The sequence below is a fragment of the Triplophysa rosa genome, linkage group LG13, assembly GCF_024868665.1.
Source record: "Triplophysa rosa linkage group LG13, Trosa_1v2, whole genome shotgun sequence".
Classification (NCBI taxonomy): domain Eukaryota; kingdom Metazoa; phylum Chordata; class Actinopteri; order Cypriniformes; family Nemacheilidae; genus Triplophysa; species Triplophysa rosa.
In genome coordinates, this window is record NC_079902.1 from 5,634,418 (window position 1) to 5,658,436 (window position 24,019).

The following is a 24,019-nucleotide window of genomic DNA, read 5'->3' on the forward strand; positions in this document are numbered from 1 at the left end:
TTGTGTACTCACTCAATTTGAGCCATTGTTTTGGTTTACCTCTTTCCACAACCACAGCCATTCTAAACTTTGCAACAATTTAAGCATGAAAACCACCATCGACACGGACCCGTATTGCTAGGTATGAATACATTCTCACTGTGCTTATGGAAATCAATGTTTATTATCCAGAGCGGTGATCCCTAACCACTTCTGCATTGATTCTGTGTTTGAAATCACCCAACATAATAGAGTTAATACAGACCATTTATTATCACAGAGTCTAATTCTGTTTCAGCAAGTTTGCCTATTTGAGGATGGTCTTATAAGAATGTTTAATTTGGCTTTCTTTATTACTTACCACATAAAAACAACTGGGTCATCTTTTGTAGTGTTCTCAAGAGGAAACTTGCAATCTATTTTGCTGTAATGAATTAAAATATCAGCTCCATCAAGTCTGTGGATCCATCTCTGACTGCCCTGACCTTGCTTTTAGTTGACAAGGAAAGAGAGACAGCAGTGGAATTTTCCGGACCAGCTGGCAATGAAGCCTGTCTGCTGAAGCTGAATACATTGACGGTCCCAAAGGACCCCCAGTATTACGCTCCCGCTGCACTTTTCTAAGAACACACTTGAAAAAGGGACAGACACGCCGAGACACAAATAATGCTCCTGCTTTTTCTTTCGTCTTTCGTTTCCGAAAGAGAGAAACATATTTATGTTTCCGCATAAATATTGAATATATTTCCTCGAAAATAATTCATACTCTGCAGGGGTAAACAACGCTGCATCTAACGGCAGAGAGCGCGAGGAATCCAGAATAAACATGAAAGCAAGTATATCGCACGCAGACTCGTGGATTTAAATGAATCCGGGCAGAAAACGCTGGATGACATCACAGGAAGCACGCGCTGGTAATTTAGCAGAAGGATGCTGCAGTCGACGCTCGTCTTTTTTTAACGGTAGCCAAAACATTCATCATTGTTAAACTATTCTCTGAGGTGTATCCGTGCAACATCATTTGCAAGTTTTCACATTTAAACATCTAATTACCTTGGCAACGGTGCTGTGGGAGAGCATGACTTGAGATTCTATATTTAAGTTGATTTTCCTCATGCAGTCTGGAAAAACAGAGTCTCCGTCGGCCTTCAAGACAAAATACAATTACGACTTAGTGACCTGATAAATTGCTAAAGCAGACTGTTGTCTGCGCGGAGCTTTCTATTTCTCCCAGACTTAAATTAAACTAATTTCTCATTTAATCTGACGTTACATCGTTCCCCTGCAACGCATTCCGAAAAGGACAAGGATATTAAGTCAACGGACACATATTTATCACGATATTGACTTAAATGTACTTAAGTCAGCTAAGTGAGAATACTCCCTTTTATTCCATGGAGATAAATTCCTTAAAAGTTTACATTTCATTATGAATGTAAGAGAAACACATTTCACTTTTCAATTAACAAACAGTCTAAAATCCCTTTCGTTTTGCTGTAACAAATTGAGAGGTTACGAAGGTCTTCTTTAAAGAATTTTAACGGTTAAAAATATGACAAATTCAAAACAGATACTAGAATAGATGTTAAAGATTCTCATGCAAACAAAATGTCCAGGTCATATAAAAAAAACAAAGCCTATTTTAGGACCAACACATTTTTCATGACAGTAAAGAAGGTTTTTTATCCAAACTGTCAGAAAGTTGTACTTGGCAGTGATGTCGCAATAGAAATTTGTTGGTCCTGGTACTTCAAACGAAATATAATTTCTTATTTCCTGACATTCCAGGATGAAATATCCACTCATCGTCCCTTTACTGTCCATTTTGACAAACTGATCACAGCACGTTTGATTTGAAACTGTTGCTGAAATACATTACGTGATGCTTTAGACTGTCCGGCCATGACCTTTGCATGCCGAGTTTATGCAATACTGTGCCATGCTCAAACTCATTAAACACATTGTTGTCCTGTCCCGGGTCTTCGGCTAGGATGTACAGTTCACCTGCGTGGAGGTCCGTCATGTTATGCAGACATTGGCCCGGGTCAAAGCCCACCCATAAAGTGTAGCGATAGTCCAAAGAGCGAATCGAGTAGCCCATGATGCGGATATCAGCTAGATCAGGCAGGTCCGAGTTCTCCTGGATGGAGTCTGAGGGCCGGGGGTACTGACTGAATGAGTAACCCTCTCTGCTGGGGTATCTTTCTGGGTTGCGAATGAGATGGGCCAGGTTTGAGCCCTCGGTGCACAGCTCCATCTCGAAAGATCGAGGAGGGCAACGGCGCACAGGGCGCAGGCCGGCCAGGTTCGACAGAGTGGGAAAAACATCCACCAGCTCCACCATACTTTCAACCCCTTGACCTGAGAAAACACAAGAAGGTGAAATGCACAGAAGGGTAGCATCTTTCTGAAAGTGAGATGAAGATGTAGATGTACAGTATGCTCATTCTACTCTGTATTTAAGCATGAAAGTGACCTCAGATATGCATTTAGATTAGGCTGACTTTAAAGGGTGTCTGAAAAACCATTGTCAACTAAGTTTCCCACTGGGCAAACTTAAGGTTGGTCCAAATCTCACATCTCTTACAGATGGTTTCATTGGACGCATGCGTGCATGTGTTTGGTTATAATATAACAATTTATTTCATATTTAATGGGGTATATGCACATGGGACGATGACGTCAGCCAGCTAGGTCACTTCCGCTGTCATAACACGTAGTGTTTAGTAAGAAAACGTTCAAATTTCAGCAAACCAACAGCACTATGGGTGAGCATTGTTAAGTGCCTCTGTGATCATGCCTCTAGTAAGTGCAAAAGTTCACTTTGCTTTTTTTCATATTTGTTGATGTCCCTTGAAACGGATAGCCTGAAGTGCTTCTCCTTTTTGGTTGTTGAGGTATGGCGAAGTGTTTGAATAATTAGACTCACGTTGTTGATCGTAATCCTATGTGCGTCCTGAAGCGAAACGCCATTGTTCCCTATGGCGCCGGATGTAACAGCCTGGCTGAGATTTTAGCGGAAGTACGTCATCAACCTGTATGCATATATTGATATGAATTTTTATAAATATTTTATTGTACATTAATTGTATTAAATGAAATTAAAACTACTCAACAGTTATTGATTCTTTGCACGGAAGTTAAGTATGGGCCACATAACGTTAATGTTGTCGCTGTAACAATCTATAGTAAAGCACACGGATGAAAGAATGGAACGTATGTCCTGTCTTTTTTCTAAATACTGGCCAAAAATAGCAAACCATGTCAAGAATGGATTAACTGACTGTCAACAATGTTACCCAGAAATTTTGTCTGGAAGTTTTAACAAGAAATCATAACTAAAACGTAGGTTTATGAAAACGTATTTCTAAACATAACATGAGATCGGTAGTTCTAGGTGTCCTAGGCCCAACATATTTGAAAAATAACAAGTTATTTACTCAACTGTGTTACACATTAAAGGTAAAAATATATGCTAAAGGTACACTACTGGTCTAAAAAACTAACGAAAATTTGAAACTTGAATGAAATGTTTCTTATTGACTTAAAGGGGTTTTCATCTGAAGGTATATGCTTAAATGTCCGAAATTAGTTTTATAGACAAAAAGGTAATTGTGCAAATATATATATTTTTTATACAAAAATTACTTTAAAAAAATGAAAAAAGAGCACAAAGAACTCCTTTGATATTATTTAAAAAACATCTTGGGGTAAAACATTCCTGCAAATTTTAGGCAGAAAGTTATATACATTATAACAAGTTTTTCTTTTTAGATTTTGTAGTCGAAACATACTCTTCATAGTTCCTTTTGTGTTATTCTACAGTTTTGATGAACTTACTAGTTTTCTAAAATGTGGGAAAAAAATATTTTAAGGGTTAAATGAGATTTAAAGGGTGTTATGTTGTGTGTTGAACTTACTAGTTTTCTAAAATGTGGGAAAAAAATATTTTAAGGGTTAAATGAGATGTAAAGGGTGTTATGCTGTGTGTTAAGGTCATGCTTGAGTTTTGGGGAAGAGAAAAACACATCTTCACATTTTTTAATGCTAAATGACATGCAATTATATAACGACCCTCAGATTTCTGTTTCCATACTAACAATGACTTCTCCGATTGGTAGATTACTATACAGTATTATGTGTAATAACGCAGTTCTTCACCAGGTATTTGACAATTAAACATGATTTTATAAGCTAAAATACACTGACTTCAGCTTTCTACAGAAGCATTTATCATGGCTTAAACGGCTCAGAGCACGTGGTAAGTCTGTGTTGTTTCCCTATGAAGAAAACGACTGGCATATTCCTTTACGGTATGCCAGAAAATAAACGAACGCTCGAGTGAAGAATCCTTACAACAAACTTAGCCACTGTTCTCTTATGTAAATGGGCCCAGTTAGGAACTTTCCATGAAATCTAGTGATATGCTTACAGAAAATAGCGCAGTTCATTAGAGCAATAACAAGCAGCAATGCAGATCCTACTGTGAGAGCAATAACTCTTAGGACTTATTAGCTTCTCTATGCTGTGACATTATCATTACGCTCATTACTCCAGCTAGCAGCTTGCGCCGTGTGCTTTCTGAAGATCATCACAAATGTGCACTTGCGGGTTAAAGCAGGAGCCATCCTCACGGGCTCCCACACAATCGAACTTTTGCATCGCATCAAAAACCTCAAAACAGACATCAAAGCCCTAAATAAGCCCATATTTTTGCTTTAGCTAACATCTTTCCCAGAAAGCCGATATGAAACGCTTGAGTGATTTCAGTCAGAGTCTCAGATTGTCATGGAGGATCCCGTGGTCTTCACGTGTTGACAGCTGTTCGGAGTAACATTACCTTTGCCAAACCGCTCCTGTGTGTTCTGAAACACGTCGATGAAGGGGAACGTATTCTCTCCAGGCTGGGGTAAAGGTGAGGTCACACCTGGCTTAAATACGATCAATGGCACCCGGGTGGCCACATCAAAGTTGCTGTACTTGGCCCACTCGCCGTGTTCTCCTAATGACCAACCTGAGAAAGAGAGCAAACTGTGAGAAGCTATTCAAACTTGCACACAATGACCATTTCCAACCGCCTTTGCTGACAGAGTGTTTCTCTGGGTTTGGAGCATGAGGCCGGCAGACTGGTGTGAGAGCAGGGCCGCAATGCCTAACTACTGAAAATGACTCTTGAAAGTCTGATTCAACAGCTGAATTGAAATCGTGAACAGTATGGGGCAATGCACCCCCCGTCCCCCCATCCCCCTTGAAGGTCAAGTTAATTTTATTTTCTATATAAAGGTAAATAAATACACTTTTACTGTAACGCTTAAGTAAACGAAAGTGCAACAGTAACCTAATAAAGTATTTTTAGCTATCAATCAGATTACTGTTTGCTATATAGGTTTGTGACATATTATATAACGTCTTGTATCTACATTTAGCATTAATGATATTAATAATATTAATAGCATAAATAATCCGCATGTTAAGAGCATTTCATAATGAATCATGTTTTAATTGGAAAGATTAATTTAGAATCAGTTCTAGTATGAATGGCATGGAATTTGTTGTCAGTAGTTTTTTTAAATATTAAAATAGACCACTAGGACTTCGCTTCAGCACCAGAGCCCACAACACATTTTCTCAGTTAACAGGCCTTCTATGGTTCATAGCTACATACTGTGGCTATCAGAATATAAAATAAATGGCCTGATAACACATTAGATGTTAACTTTTTATATACATATTCGACTGGGCTCAACTGATTCAATATTATTTATTTAAAAAAAAGTATTGTCCGGACCTCCGCCGCAAAGAAAATATAGAGACCACACTCCCCCCATGCAGTAAACCTAGGGGAAACACTGAAATTCCACCCATTTCATTTATATTTTGTAATTTAACAAATCATTTCATAAACGGTCCATAAAAGTTATTTTATGAACTTTGGTGGAGAAACACTTCATTTCCCAGAATGCTCTAATGTAGCTCAATGGACCCAAACAACAACAGAAAGCAGATTGTATCTGGAAAATGCACATTTTGTTATTTTATTAGACTAATGAAAGTCCAGTTAAATTGTCTTGAATTGTAATTTAAACGTTTCTTCAGTGTGATATGACCAATTTAATTCAGATTCCACCAAAAATTGCTCGACCATGCAAAAGACACATGCATTACATACCTTTATGCTACAACAAGACAAAACACATGTGATGATTGAACAAACAAAAACTCAGAATTACAAGCTAAATTAGAATTTAAGTGACTGAGCATCAAAATCAACAAACACGTCAATACTGCCACCTAGTGGAATGAACAAAAACAACTGAACTAACCATGATCAGAGCTGAACACCACTATAGTGTTACTGGAGAGGCCGAGATCGTCCAGAGCGTTTAGAACTTTTCCCACTTGAGTATCCATATATGACACAGAAGCAAAGTAGTGCTGTCGAATCTGCAACTGAAATGTGTGATTTTTGAGTTATTTGGGTTATTCCCAAACAAATCACTAGTCTACCATGTGACCTATTCATATAAAGAAAATACTGCAGTATTTTCTATGGAAATTAATTAGAAAATTAAGTTCAACTATTCTCTATGGAAATTAATCAAATCATGTTAAAAAATAATGTAACCGTCATAATTTCTATAGGGTACACAAATTATTCTACTTTTCTTCATTGGCTAAAAACTGATGTTCGTGTGCAAAGGCTACAAACTTTTTTATCTTTAATTAGTAATCCAAAGCAAACAAAAACATTGGGAAAAGGTAATAAATTAACTGCAGGTATACAAGTTGTAGAAACAAAAATCAGCCAACAGCTGCACAAGGATCGAGGTTATTTGCACTCACTTGCCTCACATGGGGCTTTAACAACATTTTTATGAATATGTAAGACTAATTAACTGTTAAGAATCTTAAAAGTCCTCACTCAAAGTTATTTTTACTATTTTTATAAATGAGCATTCAATCCAATGTACGTTTTTCAAAGATTACTGTTTATTAACATCATCTTTATATTGCGTGCGGTACCTGAAAGTCTTTAGGAATGGGGCCATACGGAAAGCTAAGGTTTAAAGCCTGTACATCTTCCCTTCTGCGGAGGTCAGTCCAGGGGTTGTAAGCCACACTAGGAAGTTTCTTGGGAACATATGGGTCAGGAACAATACTCATGCTTTCAATCGGATAAAGCTTTAGGTACTCCTATAACGAAGTCATATTTTTTAGATTGACAGGCAGGAAACACATGTCACTTTTTATTGCAAAAAAACGGCATACCTTTGGGATTCGGAAAGGAACATGCGGTTTATAGAAGCCAACAGCCAGGAAGAAAAGAGTGATGGATTGTTTCATAGACTCGAGGAGCCGTATGGCCTCTGCTGTGTTCTCCATGTCAGGAAGAGTTCCCAGAGGCATTTCCGACACATTCACGGCGCACAGCAAATTAGTGTGTAGTGTGCCATCCTTATTTTTACAAACCTAAGAGATCAACACGGGACACTGGAAATAAACATTGCAAGCTTGCAGAAATGTTACTCATTCCTATGGATGAAGATTTCACCCATCATCCATTTTTAGTAGAATGATGATGTCATTTTTATTGTAAATTAAGTTATTTATTTTTGTACATCATAATTTGTGCAACATGACAAATGTAGATCTTTATGATCTAAACAGCTTTGAGATGCGCTTATGTGACGTTAACCAGCAGATGTCAGAACTGTGTAAGGGGAACATTCCGTGACAGTCATGTGATCTTTAAAGTGCCTAGTATGCCTTCCAAATCATAAAAATAAAAACATGAATTATGTAACCACACTCATATATTTTCATCAGACTGATATTGATCTGTCTCTGCACCAAGCTATTGTTATGTGTTGTCCATTTCTTAACACTGCGTAATGATTAAAAGCATATACATTGGACAGGACCTACCTATCCGCACGGACACAAAAGCAAACACACACACTGACCTTCCCCTTTTCATATTTAAAAGAGGGAGGATGATACGGCGGTACAGACCAGCTGTACGGGTAATCATCCGAGTGGTTGGAGGCAATGCCTTGAGAACAAGCACATAAAACAGACATTATTAGTAAAACATGAGGACAGTTAAAACATGTAATCATCAAAGACTGAACCTCACTTACTAAGTGTTTTGCTTCCATTTCAATTAAAACAACATATATAGATTAGGTAGGTAGGTAGGTAGATAATAAACAAGTTCATGTACCAGTCCAGACAAGAATTGTATAACAAGAAAGGAAGCACAGGCAACTTCACAGCATCTAAATAACCAAAAGTGCTCCACGCATTGTCATTGGTTTAGTTACCTGGATGAAAAACTTTTCCCACTGATAGTGTGGTGTATCCATTAGACTTAAAGTACTGAGGAAGTGTTGTGTAGTTTCCCGCATGCACTCGCCAGTAGGAGTTGAAATCGTACAGCTTTGTGGTGTCAGGTCTTCGACTCGTTAGAAACGACACCCGACTAGGCGCGCAAACAGCTTGCTTTACGAGGAAACAACAACGGATCAAGTAATGCATACTACAAACAAGGCTTACTATACTATATTTGGTGCGTGTTGCGTTGTTTGTTTGTCAGAATTCATAAAACATACCTGTGCATATGCGTTATAAAAGACTTTGCTCACAGACGCGAGCTGATCGATGTTTGGTGACTTGACCACTGGATCAGAGTAGCAGCCTAATGTTGGTCTCAAATCATCAGCCATTAAATACAGGATGTTAAACTGTTTGTTACCTGTTCCAAAAACATCCTGCTCCCAAAGGTGTAAAATTAAAACAAACAACCACGTGGGAGTTTTAACAAACATGATGGTAATATCCTTCGGAAATGGCACAAAGATACTTCTTTAACTCAACGGTGGCGCATATTTGTTTTATGTTGTGCAGCATTTCAGCTGTGTTTTGATTCCTGGTTGTCGGAAACGCGCCCCTTGGCTCTAATCCTATTGGGAGCTCAGACAAAACATCTAGTCCGCGCATTGGCTACTGGGTCGTACGTCAACGCGCTGGTGGGGCTGTCGGGTTTATTTTTAACAAAGACATTTCGGCTTCAGTTATCGAGACTTCAATGGAAAAGTATTTATTGTCCAGCGTTCATTTGGCTGTTTTTGCTTAATAATCGCAGACATCACTAAAGTAGTCCTAAACCAACATTTTTTTGTGTTTGACTTTAACTTCATGATAACCTATCTGTTTTATTTGCTGTAATGTTGTCATTTGTGGGAACATTAAATAATTGTTATCATTTTGATTCCGATTTTTATTAGTCCTCTTTGGCTCCCTCTACACGCCACATTAAAGGAGCAATGTGGAGATTGTGTATACACTCACCTAAAGGATTATTAGGAACACCATACTAATACGGTGTTTGACCCCCTTTCGCCTTCAGAACTGCCTTAATTCTACGTGGCATTGATTCAACAAGGTGCTGAAAGCATTCTTTAGAAATGTTGGCCCATATTGATAGGATAGCATCTTGCAGTTGATGGAGATTTGTGGGATGCACATCCAGGGCACGAAGCTCCCGTTCCACCACATCCCAAAGATGTTCTATCGGGTTGAGATCTGGTGACTGTGGGGGCCATTCTAGTACAGTGAACTCATTGTCATGTTCAAGAAACCAATTTGAAATGATTCGAGCTTTGTGACATGGTGCATTATCCTGCTGGAAGTAGCCATTAGAGGATGGGTACATGGTGGTCATAAAGGGATGGACATGGTCAGAAACAATGCTCAGGAAGGCCGTGGCATTTAAACGATGCCCAATTGGCACTAAGGGGCCTAAAGTGTGCCAAGAAAACATCCCCCACACCATTACACCACCACCACCAGCCTGCACAGTGGTAACAAGGCATGATGGATCCATGTTCTCATTCTGTTTACGCCAAATTCTGACTCTACCATTTGAATGTCTCAACAGAAATCGAGACTCATCAGACCAGGCAACATTTTTCCAGTCTTCAACTGTCCAATTTTGGTGAGCTCGTGCAAATTGTAGCCTCTTTTTCCTATTTGTAGTGGAGATGAGTGGTACCCGGTGGGGTCTTCTGCTGTTGTAGCCCATCTGCCTCAAGGTTGTGCGTGTTGTGGCTTCACAAATGCTTTGCTGCATACCTCGGTTGTAACGAGTGGTTATTTCAGTCAAAGTTGCTCTTCTATCAGCTTGAATCAGTCGGCCCATTCTCCTCTGACCTCTAGCATCAACAAGGCATTTTCGCCCACAGGACTGCCGCATACTGGATGTTTTTCCCTTTTCACACCATTCTTTGTAAACCCTAGAAATGGTTGTGCGTGAAAATCCCAGTAACTGAGCAGATTGTGAAATACTCAGACCGGCCAGTCTGGCACCAACAACCATGCCACGCTCAAAATTGCTTAAATCACCTTTCTTTCCCATTCTGACATTCAGTTTGGAGTTCAGGAGATTGTCTTGACCAGGACCACACCCCTAAATGCATTGAAGCAACTGCCATGTGATTGGTTGATTAGATAATTGCATTAATGAGAAATTGAACAGGTGTTCCTAATAATCCTTTAGGTGAGTGTATATAGAGCTCATTCTAAGGCCCGATTCACATTTCGCGTCTTTTCCGCGCGCATATTCGTTATTTTAAATGTAGACGCGCGGCAGGCGGAAAATAGGGGGCGACGCGGTCGCGACGCGCATGCGATGCGACGCGCTCTTTTTTTCAGGCGCGTCGGCGTCGCATCGAGATGAAAAAATCTCAACTTTTCAACTTTTCAGAAAGCGCACCGCAGGTCATGTGACAAGAACCAACCAGCCGAGCACAATGAAGATGGAGACAGATGATCACAGCATAACTAAATCTAGTAGCAGAGTTATTGCAAGGTATTTTCTGTGCATATCCATATATCCTTTGTTAATACATCCTCGTCTCAACGGCTATCGTGGCCCATGGTTGCTTAGCGACGACAGACGCCAGGAGAGCGCAAAGTCCAGGCGCTTCGGGAAAAAAGGAGAACGCAGTGCACGCGGTTTTAGAAGCGAAATGTGAATCGGGCCTAAGGTAATACAAACATAACGCTTCATAAGGCCTTTATACATCTCTGAAGATTAGTTATGCACATTATATTGCATTTCTGTCCATAGATCCTCCAAAAAATTACACACTGGATCTTTAAGGTAAGAATACGTCACTGGGGACAATAAAGTGATCACAGAGGCACAAACATATTTATTATGAATTACAATTGCATAAATAATGCTGTGAGATTAATGTTTTAAATATTAACTTATGAAGATAGAGAAATGTTGGGAAAAAAACGATTGGCCTACTGTAAAACTAAGGCCGCCACCAGGTGGCAGCACGTCATGCATTCAACCTATGGTGATGATGTTAGGGCCTTTGATCTTTTCTTGCGATAAGGCAGTTAAGCAAAGAATGAGATATTAAAGTATTTTGATGGATCTGTATTTTCAGAAGATAAGACTGGGATAATGCACCCCAAAATGAAAATTCTGTCATTATTTACTCACCCCCGTGTCATTTCAAACCTGTAAGACTTTCTTCTGCAGAACACAAAAGATTTTTTGAAGCAAGCAAAACTGTTGGTCCCCATTGACTTGCATTGGTTTTGTGTTGTGTTTTAAAGCTGTAAGTTTGTGTCCTGTCCTGACCTGATAAACCTGCCCGCTGATGATTCACTGGCTCAAGTGTTCTCAAATACTATGATTTATTAAATGAGGAAATTCTAGATGTTACACAACCATCAATTATGAGAAAAGTTCTCAATATGATTTTTCCCAAGAGGACCACTCCTTCCAAGACCATATCACTCATGTGTCTGAACTACTAATATGTTTCTTCAGTCTTGGTTTGCTTCGAAGCTGTTCACATCATGGGTAAGAATGAATTTTATCCTAAATAGCTTGATGCTGTCCAAATTGAAGCATTTTAAGTGCAGTACTGCTAAACACTGGGTTTTAAACAAAAGACTGAAAGTATTTTTCATATTGTTCCCAGCATGCATTTTTGGAGACATCATGAAAATAGACACTACGGGAGCATCGGAGATGTCCAGCAAAACAGGACGATTTAACTATGAAAGGTATAAATGCATACCTGTTTAACTCTTACGTCATTTTTAAATCACATCCAGATATTATGCACTACATTACAGATTTTGATAACAAAAGTTTATTCTTGTCAAAGGTGTGGAAGCCTCTCAAAAACAGGCTGAGAATGATCTGGCCCGAATGGAGAAATACAAGAGTTTGATCATTAAAGTTGGCAAAGCAAAGAAGATGGAACCGGTTGTGATCGTATGGGATTCCTTTTGTGCCAATAAAAATGAATGCAAACTTTTAAAAAACGAACAAAAATATACAATGAGAAAGAAAAAAAACACTTTGATAATGAAAACAATAAACTCAATTGCAAGAATGTGACTTGATTTTCAAATAAACTGCTATTTTTCTTAACAATTTTCTAAGTTTCGTTTTTGCAAATAATAGTTTTGAATTCGCTGCTAGATTTTTAATTTGCGTTTTCCGAGTTTTCGTTTACGCTTCTCAATTTTTCGTTCGCCTTTCTGGCACAAATCTCACGGCAGGACTTATGGCCGCTTTACGCTGATTGGCTAGTGAGTTTTTGATTGATAGCTACCTGACAAGGAAGTCGATACTGAAGACAGTACAGTGCAACGAATCTTAGATAACGATCTGCATGCTGTTATCTTTATTGTTTCTACTTAAAACTACTTTCTTATTTAGTTAGTATATCAGTAATTGGTATTTGAAGTTGGTAAGTCATGCGTGGTGTGGATCCAAGCGTCCTCCTCATCCTCAGGTAAATGAATGTAATTCAGATAATAAAGAAAATCACTAAAAGTTTTATTACTGTACAGTAGCAATTCTGTCTTTACTAAGCGCGTTCATTGTGTGCTTTATATTTTTTGTCAGGTATTATTTTATGGCCTATTAAGATCATTTTCTTAAAAAGGAACAAACAACTTGCATTATAACATCCAATAAAGACACGTTACAGATTATTGGGTTGTGAGAAATTAACGTGCTAAATGAAAACATTGCTGCATAGTTACTGTACAGAGAAACTTTTAGCGATTTTATTATCTCGGTTACATAAATGTACCTGAGGGTGACTTGTGTCCAGCTGAGGAGAGGATGACGATGTCGCTCTTGCATACAGTCTCCTTTTAAAGAATTAAGTCCACAAATAAGTCAAGTACTGTATCTTTATTTTTAAACTCATGGTGAATGTACAGTATTATACCCCTTTCTTTACATTCACAGAAAGTACACCTCATAAAACAGTACCAATACATTCAAATAACATTTATGTTTTTTAAACGCTACAACAAAACAAATTCATAAGGTGACACAATAGAGGCCTTTAGAATGTTTTATTCATTTAGTCTGCCTCTTGCAAACAACAATTTCATTATGCATTTACACACCTACATAAAACAGGTTAAAGAAAAGCAGAAGAGAGACTTCTTAAACTATAAACAAACATTTAAAGATAGAAACGATACATAAAATGCCACCAAGATTATAATTAGAAACATGAACTGGAAGCATGACACTTTATTGTATATATATCCTCAAAACTCATTAGGTATCTCGTTTTCCTGATATCATTGTAATTTTAAATTATAGACTGCTGTCTTGACGGCCTCTAAACCCACGTAAAGTTGCATGTGAATATGGCTATCTATTCTGTCTTTACTCGACGTTGGCTTGTTGTTACGGCGTCATAGAGCCTGGAAGCGTGTCCTACTTTTAAGTGCGTGAAAGTTGGCAACCCTGCTAATATACTTACAAAATAAGAAAGTAATTTAAGTACAAACACTAAAACAATAAAATACAGAAAACCGCAAACAGATTGCTCTCTAATCCGCTGCACTGTCTTCAGTATCGTCTTCCTGGTCAGGGAGCTGTCAATCCAAATCTCACTAACCAATGACAGTAAAGTGGCCATAAATCCCGCCCACACGTGAGATTTGTGCCAGAAAGGCTAACGAAAAATTGTGAAGTGTAAACGAAAACTCGAAAAGCTCAAATGAAAAATCTAGCAGCGAATTCAAAACTATTATTTCCAAAAAAGAAACTTAGAAAATTGTTAAGAAAAATAGCAGTTTATTTGAAAATCATGTCACATTTTTGCAACTGAGTTTATTGTTTTCATTATCAAAGTGTTTTTTTTTCTTTCTCATTGTATATTTTTGTTCGTTTTTTAAAAGTTTGCGTTCATTTTTATTGGCACAAAAGGAATGCCATATGATCGCCGCCATCATATCCAGAGAGTCCATAGCTGGAGCTGTACTGAAGGATGGGTGGGGTGACCGTGGCAATGGGTTTGGCCTCATGCAGGTTGGTATGAGGAATAGGTGTGTCCTTGTCGAAAATACAAAGCTAAGCACACACTGTAAAAAAAATCCAGTAAAAAAAACGAATAAAGTACTGGCAGAATTCCTTTATTTTACGGACATTTCTGTTAATGCTAAAATGTAATGTATGCAGTGCAAAATGTAAAATACAGGTAAAACAACTGTAAAAAATGAATACGGAAAATTCCATCATATAAATACAGTATATTGTGTCCTATTTTTAATGATGATGATATTATTTACGTTTCGTTTCGTCTAGATTAATACAGTAATCTGGCCCCCTGGTATGAAGGAGAAAAAATGCTGGCCCTCATCATTATGAAAGTTGCCCATCCCTGTTCTAGATTGACAAACGCTACCACACTCCAGTCGGTGCATGGGACAATGAGAAGCATCTCACGCAAGCAACCGCTATACTCATTGACAACTGTCAAGCAGTAAAAGCAAAATTTCCTCAGTGGTCTCCAGAGCGGCAGTTTAAAGGTGGGTGACTTTCATACTAATCAAACCTTAAATTTGCTTTCAAATCAGGTGCATGAACCGGATACGTTTGCAATGACTTTTTACTGGTGTTTTAACAACACAGTGTCTAGAGAATTTGTGACATTGTCACGAACTGTAATCTATTCATTCGTCTTCATGGATACAAATTTTTTCGTGTCACGCAGCACGACTTTCAATCTAAAGTATCTTAATATGCGATATCATTCATATGTATACGTATATATCAACGCGATATGATGGGAATTCATAGATATTTCACAAGCTGGCTCATTCATGTGAATTCCTATTTCCTGCGATCTCATTTGTATGTTTTGTTATGATTTGACTTTTCCCCTGTGACGTTAGGTTTAGGGGCGGGGTAAGGGGAGCCATTTATCATTGCTTTCCCACCTCGTGAAACTCACGTTTTTATCAAAATCACCCTTTGCAGCTGTGATTTTAGGGTTTGGGGTGAGGTGTTGGTTAGCCAACTCCTAAAATATGCATGACTTCTTTTGATATCAGGTTATAAATATGTACATACACACACGGTCTGTGTATTGAAAGTCGTGCTTGTGACACGAAAAAGTTGTGCTGAGTGATGGGGAAAATCCATGAACACAAATTAATAGATTCTAAATTTCATGCCTATACGAACTGCCTTGAGACTGGGTTGTCTTTTAAAGGTATTGAATGTTTTGTGCATAAAGTATTAAATGTAGATGCATGTAAATGACTTGTGTCTTGTTTCAGGAGGAATTTCAGCTTACAACGCAGGTGTGAAGAACGTCCGGTCATATGAGTATATGGACCTGGGCACCACTGGAGATGATTATGGGAATGACGTTGTTGCCAGAGCCCAGTGGTTCAAAAGCAATGGTTACTGTTTGTGATTTTCAGAATAGCGGCATAGTTTGTTTTGCGATTAGAGTTACTGTAGTAATGAAAAACAAAATCAATAAGACAATATGTGACCCTGGATCACAAAACCAGTAGCACAGGAAAATTTTTAGTTAGCTGAATTGTATGGGTCAAAATTATCGATTTTTCTTTTATGCTAAAAATCGTTAGGATATTAAGTAAAGATCATTTTCCATGAAGATATTTCCTACCCTAAATATATCAAAACTTTATTTTTGTGAGTGGATGGCCTGCTACAGTGCATCTGATTAATAATTTCGAAGGCAATTTTCTCAATATATGGATTTTTTTTGCACGCTCAGATTCACAAGTTTTAAACAGTTGTATCTCCGCCAGATATTGTCCTATCTAATTATAGCTTAATTATTCAGCTTTCAGATTATGTAAAAATCTCAATTTCGAAAAATTGACCCCATAAGACTGGTTTTGTGGTCCAGGGTCACATATGATGATGATAGGCATCAATCATTTCAGTTGTTTGGTCTCCCATCATAATTTGTGGAATCTTTGTTACAAGTTTTATTAGAAAATATTATATACAGTATTTTTAATATCTTTTTTATCTTTCTTTGGTCAAACTATGATTTCACTGTACATTGCCTCTGATTATGTTGATCATGATGGAATAAAATAAAGCTTATATAAATCATAGAGTATACAATTTTCCTCAGTCAATTTAATTTAATTTCCCACTTTTTTGATAATCCTTCAAACCCGTTGTTGTTTTTTTATGAAACATTCATCACATTTTTGCAGATGCAAATCACTGATGTTTTTACCTTTGACCATAACTGACTTCTTGAAAGTGACGTCCAAACTTAATGAAAGTTAATAACAAACACAACGTGAGGTTCTGAGGTTGTAAAATTCCCCCAAAGAGCCCAATAAACCCATTTGAACAAAGAAAAAATCCTTGTAAATCTAAACCAACAACCGACAATAATGACACTTGGTAAATAAATCCTGGGGCATCTTTATAAGGCTATGTTCAGAATCCATATAAGGTTCAGCCATAAGGTGGCACTATAAGTGAATTTACATGAACTTATGGTTAAATTAAAGTATAACAGTGACAGTCCCTTACTGATGTTTGTCAGGTGCCAGATCAGGTCATATAGATCAAAGTACAGAAAGACAAAATTTACACTGTTACTATTATGACCTGTTCTGTGTTCCCCAGTTATTTTGGACTTTTAGGTTACTTCCTGTTTGCGTACCATGTTTATAGTCTTTTGTAGTTTTTCGTGTTAATTAGTTCCCCAGGTTTTTCTTGTTACCTTGTTATCCCAGTGTATTTAAGCCCTAGTGTTTCCTTTGTTTGGTTTTCGGTCTTTCTGTAACATAGAGGAACCGGACAGAGAGTAGATCCACGTGCAGTATTGAATTTAATGACATAAACAAAGACAAAAACAAACCAAGGTAATCCAAGAACTGAACAGGAACGTAACAACAGAGACCCACACCAAACAAAGGACACACTAGGGCTAAAAGGGATAACAAGGAAACAAGAAACACCTGGGGATACTAATTAACACGAAAAACTACAAAAGACTACAAATATGGTACACAAACAGGAAGTAACCTAAAAATCCAAAATAACAGGGGAACACCGAACAGATTAAAACAGTTACAAATAGGTGAAATGTTAAAAGAAAGTTTGGTAGCCTACTATTGTCTTTCAATGAAATCTCCACATAAACATGTTTTGTGTAAACATACACCAAAAATCAGCTCATTTTAAAGGATAAAAAACAAATAGATCCTAGCCTTTTTGACTTCAAGGCCCTTGTTGTCCACAAGATTTAAAAAGGCCATCCATTTACTCTCTCACTTGTAATAAAAATAACTATAACTGATCAGACAACAGATGTTACACAATTTTGTGGATCTAACGCCAGGACAAACACATTTTACAGTACACAGTACCGCTTCAAACATGTAAGCATTTGCTGATAAAATAATAATAATATGGTATTCATAATTGTTAACGTTTCATTATTTTGAGACTTGGTCACACTTTCTGTGTTGTTCTTATCTGTCGGCATATTTAAGCCATTTTGTGACAGAGGCCTAATTTGTGACATTACAGTACTGCGTAAAGTACTGTACTTCACTTTTACTATTTACTTCCTCCTATGTATTTTTCTTTTTATTTCCCTCTTTTCCTCCTCCCCTGGTCTGTTTTCTGAACACAATCTGCCAGCTGAATCTATACATGCAAAGACCTGCTTACTTTTGATTCGCTGGCTTGTGACTCAGTCAAGAATCTTGCAATGTCTGCATTGTTTTCTAATGGTGTTGCCCCACCTTACAGGAAGAACTTGAGAGAAAGGGAAAAGAGAAACTGTTTAACAGTCTGACTGCAGTGATTGTTCATATCAAGTGCAGTTCTGAGTCACCATGGGTAAGTTAAAGTTACTTCTTATATATCTTAATATCAGTATTAAAGTGAAGCTATTCTGTATATTTTAATCATCTACTGAGGGGATTTTTATTGTTACCAGCATGTATTTATGGAGACATCATGAAAATAGACACTACTGGAGCATCAGAGATGACAGCAAGACAGGACAAATTAACTGTTAAGGGTATGGAAATTTAACTCAGTGTATTTTTTATTAGTTTCCACATAGCCAGATATATATGCACAACATTACAGTTTCTGTTAACATTCATTTTATTCTTGTTAAAGGTGTTGAAGCCTCTCAAAAACTGGCTGAGAATGATCTGGCCCGAATGGAGAAATACAAGAGTAAAATCATCAAAGTTGGCAAAGCAAAGCAAATGGAGCCGGCTGTGATCGCCGCCATCATATCCAGAGAGTCCAGAGCTGGAGCTGTACTGAAGGACGGGTGGGGTGACCATGGCAATGGGTTTGGCCTCATGCAGGTTGGTATGAGGAACGGTGTGTCCTATTTGAAAATACAGAGTTGAGAACAGGTATACTTGAGATTTGAGTTATAAGTTAATAATATTTGCTTTTAAATTCATAAATTCAGTTTTTGTGTGAATACAGTTTAACAATTAGATTTTCTCTAGCTTCCATTTTGGAAGTTTACCACTTGCGCACCCTATTGATCTGATCTGGTTTATTAACAAATATTTTTGCTGTTCTCTTTGATACTTCGGATTCTTTTAGGTTGACAAACGCCATCATAGTCTCAAAGGCACATGGGACAGTGAGGAGCATCTCACACAAGGAACTGAAATACTTATTAACTCGATTAAACAAATCACAGCAAACTTTCCCAAATGGACAAAAGAACAATGCTTTAAAGGTCATCAACCCTTATTAACTCTGCGTACTCTGTGAAAACATATGCAAAGAACACAAAAGTGCTTCTTTGTCATTAATGAACATTTTTCTTCATTAATGAACATTTTTCTTACATTTATTATTTTTTATATATTAATTGATTGATTGATTAAGAATATGAATATAATTAATTAGCATATTAATTGAGTTACATAGAAGGGACCAGTTTTCACACTTTTTACTCCAATGATAAATACTCCGGTTAGGTTTATTTCAAGTCAATAGCCGCCTTAAAGTAGCTACTAAGAGCTATTGAACATTTCCACTGTTATTCTATGACAAAAATATATATAAAGTTAATTGAATACCCCCCCCCCCAAAAAAACGTATTCACGTTATTCACAATATATAAGTGTAAAATAACAAATGTTGATAAATTATTGTTATTAGATTAAAGTCATCACTCAGTCAATCTAGTGATCTTAAACTCATTTATAGTACAATGTCTCATTTGTAGTATTATGTCTGTTTCAGGAGGAATTTCAGCTTACAACGCAGGTGTGGGGAATGTTCGTTCATATCAGAATATGGACGTTGGCACCACAGGGGATGATTATGCTAATGATGTTGTTGCCAGAGCCAAGTGGTACAATGGAAAGGGTTACTGAAGAACAGCTGGTATTGATCTAATTGGATAAAAAAATTGATTAAAAAATATACACTTGATTATGCATTAAATATTATCTTATGGTAAGATCCTGTTATGGTATCAGTTGAATCCAGCCCTGCTTGTTATTTGTTTATCTTATACCAGTTTTTGAGCATTTAAAGAGAAAAATAAAAAAAATGTGTAATTACAGTCTTGTGCAAAGTATTTACTTCACTTTTTCTTTACTTCCTCTATTCATACGTTTTCTTTTTTCATTATTACATTTTTAACATCTTCCTCTGACCTGTATTCTGTCCTTTAAAAATAAACAAGTTAAGTCTTTATAGGTGCTTGAGGTTTGCTCCTAATAAACATGCTGCTTATATATGATTCATGGGCTTTGTCCATTTTTTCAAAATCCATTGATGACATTTTTGCCTTTCACCAGAATTGAAATCTTCATAAGGCTGTGTTCCAAATGTTACGTGATTTGACCATAAGGTGGCACTATAATAAACAACATGTTGGTTTAGAACTGATGGGGTTGTGTAGACTTGAATGGCACTATTTATCTGATTTGCAGGACAGTTATCAAGATTCTCATGCCAAAACAGAACAAAAATGATAAATCATTTCAGTCAAGACAACTGGTGTGTGTCTGAATGACTACTGATAAATTAATTTAGTCTTTTGCACTGCCTGTATCTGTGTTTTCTCACACTGTCTTAAAACACTTCATTTCATTTTATTGAGTATACGTAAGGAAATTCAAGTATATTTTTATACTTCTATACTTTCAGTACTAGTATACTTGAAAGTCTATTGCAATTCTTGGGACAAAACTGACCCTCATTTTAAAATAAAAAGTGTACTTTTGAATCATATTTGTATCAAATTTTGAGTACACAACTAAACGTTTCTCTGAGAAGTATCTAAAAAGTATACTGAACTATAAATATATTTTTAGTTTGACAGAAGTAAGCTAATAGCACACTTGAATTAACTTATTTTTTGTAAGGAAGACACCTTTGTTTCTGTAGCTTGCTTTTAAAGTCAATGACAGTCAACAATACTACCAATTCACTTTTGTTTATGTTAATAATTTTTGAACCATTAACAAAATTTCTGGAAATTAGTTCCCTCTTTTTTATCAAACGGTCATCAATTCATGTGTTCGCTTGTACGCTAATCAAATATATCGCATGTGTAAATTTAGTTTAATAAACGTCATATAAAATCTTTTTTTTTTGAGTAATTAAGTTTCTTGAAACATTAATTTAAGGTACAAGAGTTAACTATAAAATAATTTTTTGAATTAATATCAAATAGAGAACCTGACGATATAAACGATATACCTGATGATATTGGGGACTGTTTTTTGAATCATTAATGAGGTAGGTTTTTGGTCTGGCATCCGTTTTGGTGATGTTTTTATTATTCATTTATAAATATAATTGTGTGTCGAGTTACATTCGGCCAATAATGTGTATAATAAAAAAAAAATCTGACTCATGAATCTCAACGTTAAAGGAATTTTTTAATGATACCGTTAGTATCGTCATAAATACCAGTTGGTGACGTCAATCATGGTCGAGCGAGATCGAGCCTCTCCTGGGCTGGTGGGTTGGATTGAGGCTCTCCCCTCGGTCACTTTTGTTAGTCTGTTTGAATGGGTTTAAGCAGGAGAGGTGGTGAAGCAGCCCTATTTGCAGCTATTTTCACTAAATACCAACACATGCACTGATTACTATATTCATTACACTTTTTTTATTCAGCTGTAAAAAAATGCTTTGAACAAATGTAAGTTTCTTGGTTGCCTATTTTCAGTTAATTCAACTTTATTAGTTAACTCACCGTGACCTGAACTCAAGTCAGATTGCAGAAAGTAAATGTTAGAAGAAAGATTTTAAGTATTGATGCCTCACACACATTTAATTTCACTACATATCATATGTTAGATCCACATCTTTAGTGTTATTTGCACTTGTAATGAGTGATAATTGTATAATAAACACCTTCTTGTAAAATTCAACTCAAATCAAAAAATGTAAAACAAAATTCAGTCTAAATATTTAGTCAGCGCTGTCTCGCCACCAAACCCACTATGGGACCATGCGTACGCCTTCTTTACTGGTGTGAGTGAAGTAATAAAACAGGCAGAATAATTTAATTATTATTAAACTCTGTTTTCTCTTTCATGCTCACATGATTTGATTAAATATTTCGCTCTTGTTAATGGAGTTTAGCACTCGGGTGACGTCTAAAAGTTAAACAAAAAGTATATATATATATTTATAGATATATTTATAGTGCGTGTACCGCTTTTAAAGGGGTGGTTCATTGGTGTTTCATACATTCTGACTTTACTATGTTAAACGTGCTGGCTTCTCATGCTTGACATGGTCAACTAGTCAATAACCAGCTGCAGCGAGAGACAGAGCACGCCCATCAATGCGCTGCGTTCGCGAAGTTCAAATGTGTTTGTTTGTTCACTGCATTTCGGTGAGGAATGTTATACAAACGGTGGATATAATGCTGGATTTGCAGATAGTTTGAAACAGATAGATGAAGCGGTCCCAGCGCCAAAAGATGCCGGTCATTAACCGCACGTGGTAAGTAAAACCAGGGCCAAACTAGGACACAAATTCAGGCCGGGAAATCCCACACTCATCCAGGCCACAAGCCACAACTAGAAACCATGAACCTATTTTTTATTAAATGTAGAATGCTTTGTAATCATCACACAATACGCCATCAATTAATTAGACTGACAGTGTGTTTGTTTATATAAATACAGTAAATACATGTAAATAAATACAGTTTGGCTTGAGAAAGTTTCAAGAAAACAAATATTAAAATTGATCATGTGACCAAACCACAAAAGCACGTTTAAATGATTTATACTATAAGTCTATCTTAAACTGAAGATTCATTATATAGGTTTTATAATAAAACAACAAATACACATTATATGCTTAAATTGTATGTGTTAAGAGAAACAAATTGCATCGTGCTGTCAATAATCTCTCATGCACTGCTTTATGACTGTTTTCCCTTTAAATGTTATTGACATTAGAAACGAGAATGTCACTTTGTTGACGGTCCCTAGATTCACAAATATCGAATGTCCAACATCAAGCCAATTTTATGTCAGTCTTTTATGGCGTGCTTGCGCCATGCTTATGCGCGATATTGTAGCGCGAAATTACCTCCATATTGATGTGTGAGAGCACGAACCTCTCTCTTCTGTTTGCGGATGATCTGGTGCTGCTGTCACTCACAAAATTGGGTCTACAGCAACATCTATCAGGCCCTATCAGTTAACCTTAAAAAGACTAAAATCATGATATTCCAAAAAAGGCCCAGACACCAAAACCAACATCACAGTTTCAAATTAAACACACCTAGAACACACCCAGAACTACTCATATCTTGGTATAAACATTAATAACACTGGAAACTTAAACAAGGCTGTGAATGACCTGAGAGACAAGGCATGAAGAGCTTTTTACGCCATCAAAAAGAATATCAAAATTGACATCCCAACTGTAATCTGGCTGAAAATCAATTATAGAACCAATCGCGCTGTATGGATGTGAGGTTTGGGGCCTTCTCACCAACCAAGAGTTCACCAAATGGGACAAACACCCAATAGAGACTCTGTAAACAGAAATGTGTAAAAACATTCTACGGGTACAGCGAAAAACTCCAAACAACGCCTGCAGAGCAGAATTAGGTCTATATCCTCTAATAATTAAAATACAAAAAAAGAGCAAAAAAACTCACCTTAAGAACAGCGATACAGAGACACTCCATCACAAAGCCTTAAGCCATCAAGAGCTCAACCCAGAGAGAAGCCCCTTCATCCAACTGATCTCAGAACTAACTCTACAACCCAAAACATGCCCAAGGCAACCCCAAACCCCAGCCAGACTAAACCAAATGATAAAAACACAAAAAGAGAAACATCTCAAACACTGGACAGAAGTAACAGGTCAGCAAAGTAAATTGGAATTCAATTCAATTCAATTCAATTTTATTTATATAGCGCTTTTCACAATGTGCATTGTTCCAAAGCAGCTTTACAGGAGCAAATAAGAAAAACACAGAAAGGTAAAACACAGCACAGTGCATGGTGTTTATAGACCAAGCAAGATCATTATAATAAATAATATCTAATAAATAAATGAATAAATAAATAAATAAATGCAGTCTCCCGGTGAGCAAGCCAACACTGCACTGCTCTGCTGTGGCGAGGAACCCAAACTCCAATGCTGAATAATGGAGAAAAAAAAACCTCGGGAGAAACCAGGCTCAGCCGGGAGGGCCAGATCTCCTCT

At 37.0% G+C, this 24,019-nt stretch overlaps 2 protein-coding genes and 1 pseudogene across 2 annotated transcripts; 2 read left to right on the forward strand and 1 right to left on the reverse strand.

Moving 5' to 3' along the window:
- Positions 1-1,351: 1,351 nt before the first annotated feature.
- On the reverse strand, positions 1,352-8,941 carry ids (iduronate 2-sulfatase). The gene is made up of 8 exons (XM_057349290.1): positions 8,592-8,941; positions 8,304-8,481; positions 7,944-8,032; positions 7,249-7,449; positions 7,003-7,173; positions 6,303-6,429; positions 4,820-4,993; positions 1,352-2,340 (listed from the first exon to the last, which is right to left on the reverse strand). The coding sequence occupies exons 1-8, from the start codon at positions 8,805-8,807 to the stop codon at positions 1,817-1,819; spliced, it is 1,680 nt and encodes a 559-aa protein (XP_057205273.1). The 5' UTR covers positions 8,808-8,941; the 3' UTR covers positions 1,352-1,816.
- Positions 8,942-11,859: 2,918 nt separating this feature from the next.
- Positions 11,860-16,370, forward strand: LOC130564270 (lysozyme g-like; annotated as a pseudogene).
- A 1,707-nt stretch (positions 16,371-18,077) lies between these two features.
- On the forward strand, positions 18,078-19,889 carry LOC130563613 (lysozyme g-like). The gene is made up of 5 exons (XM_057349291.1): positions 18,078-18,178; positions 18,279-18,362; positions 18,467-18,663; positions 18,914-19,052; positions 19,565-19,889. Exons 1-5 carry the CDS (start codon positions 18,175-18,177, stop codon positions 19,696-19,698), a joined length of 558 nt encoding a protein of 185 aa, XP_057205274.1. The 5' UTR covers positions 18,078-18,174; the 3' UTR covers positions 19,699-19,889.
- Positions 19,890-24,019: the final 4,130 nt, after the last annotated feature.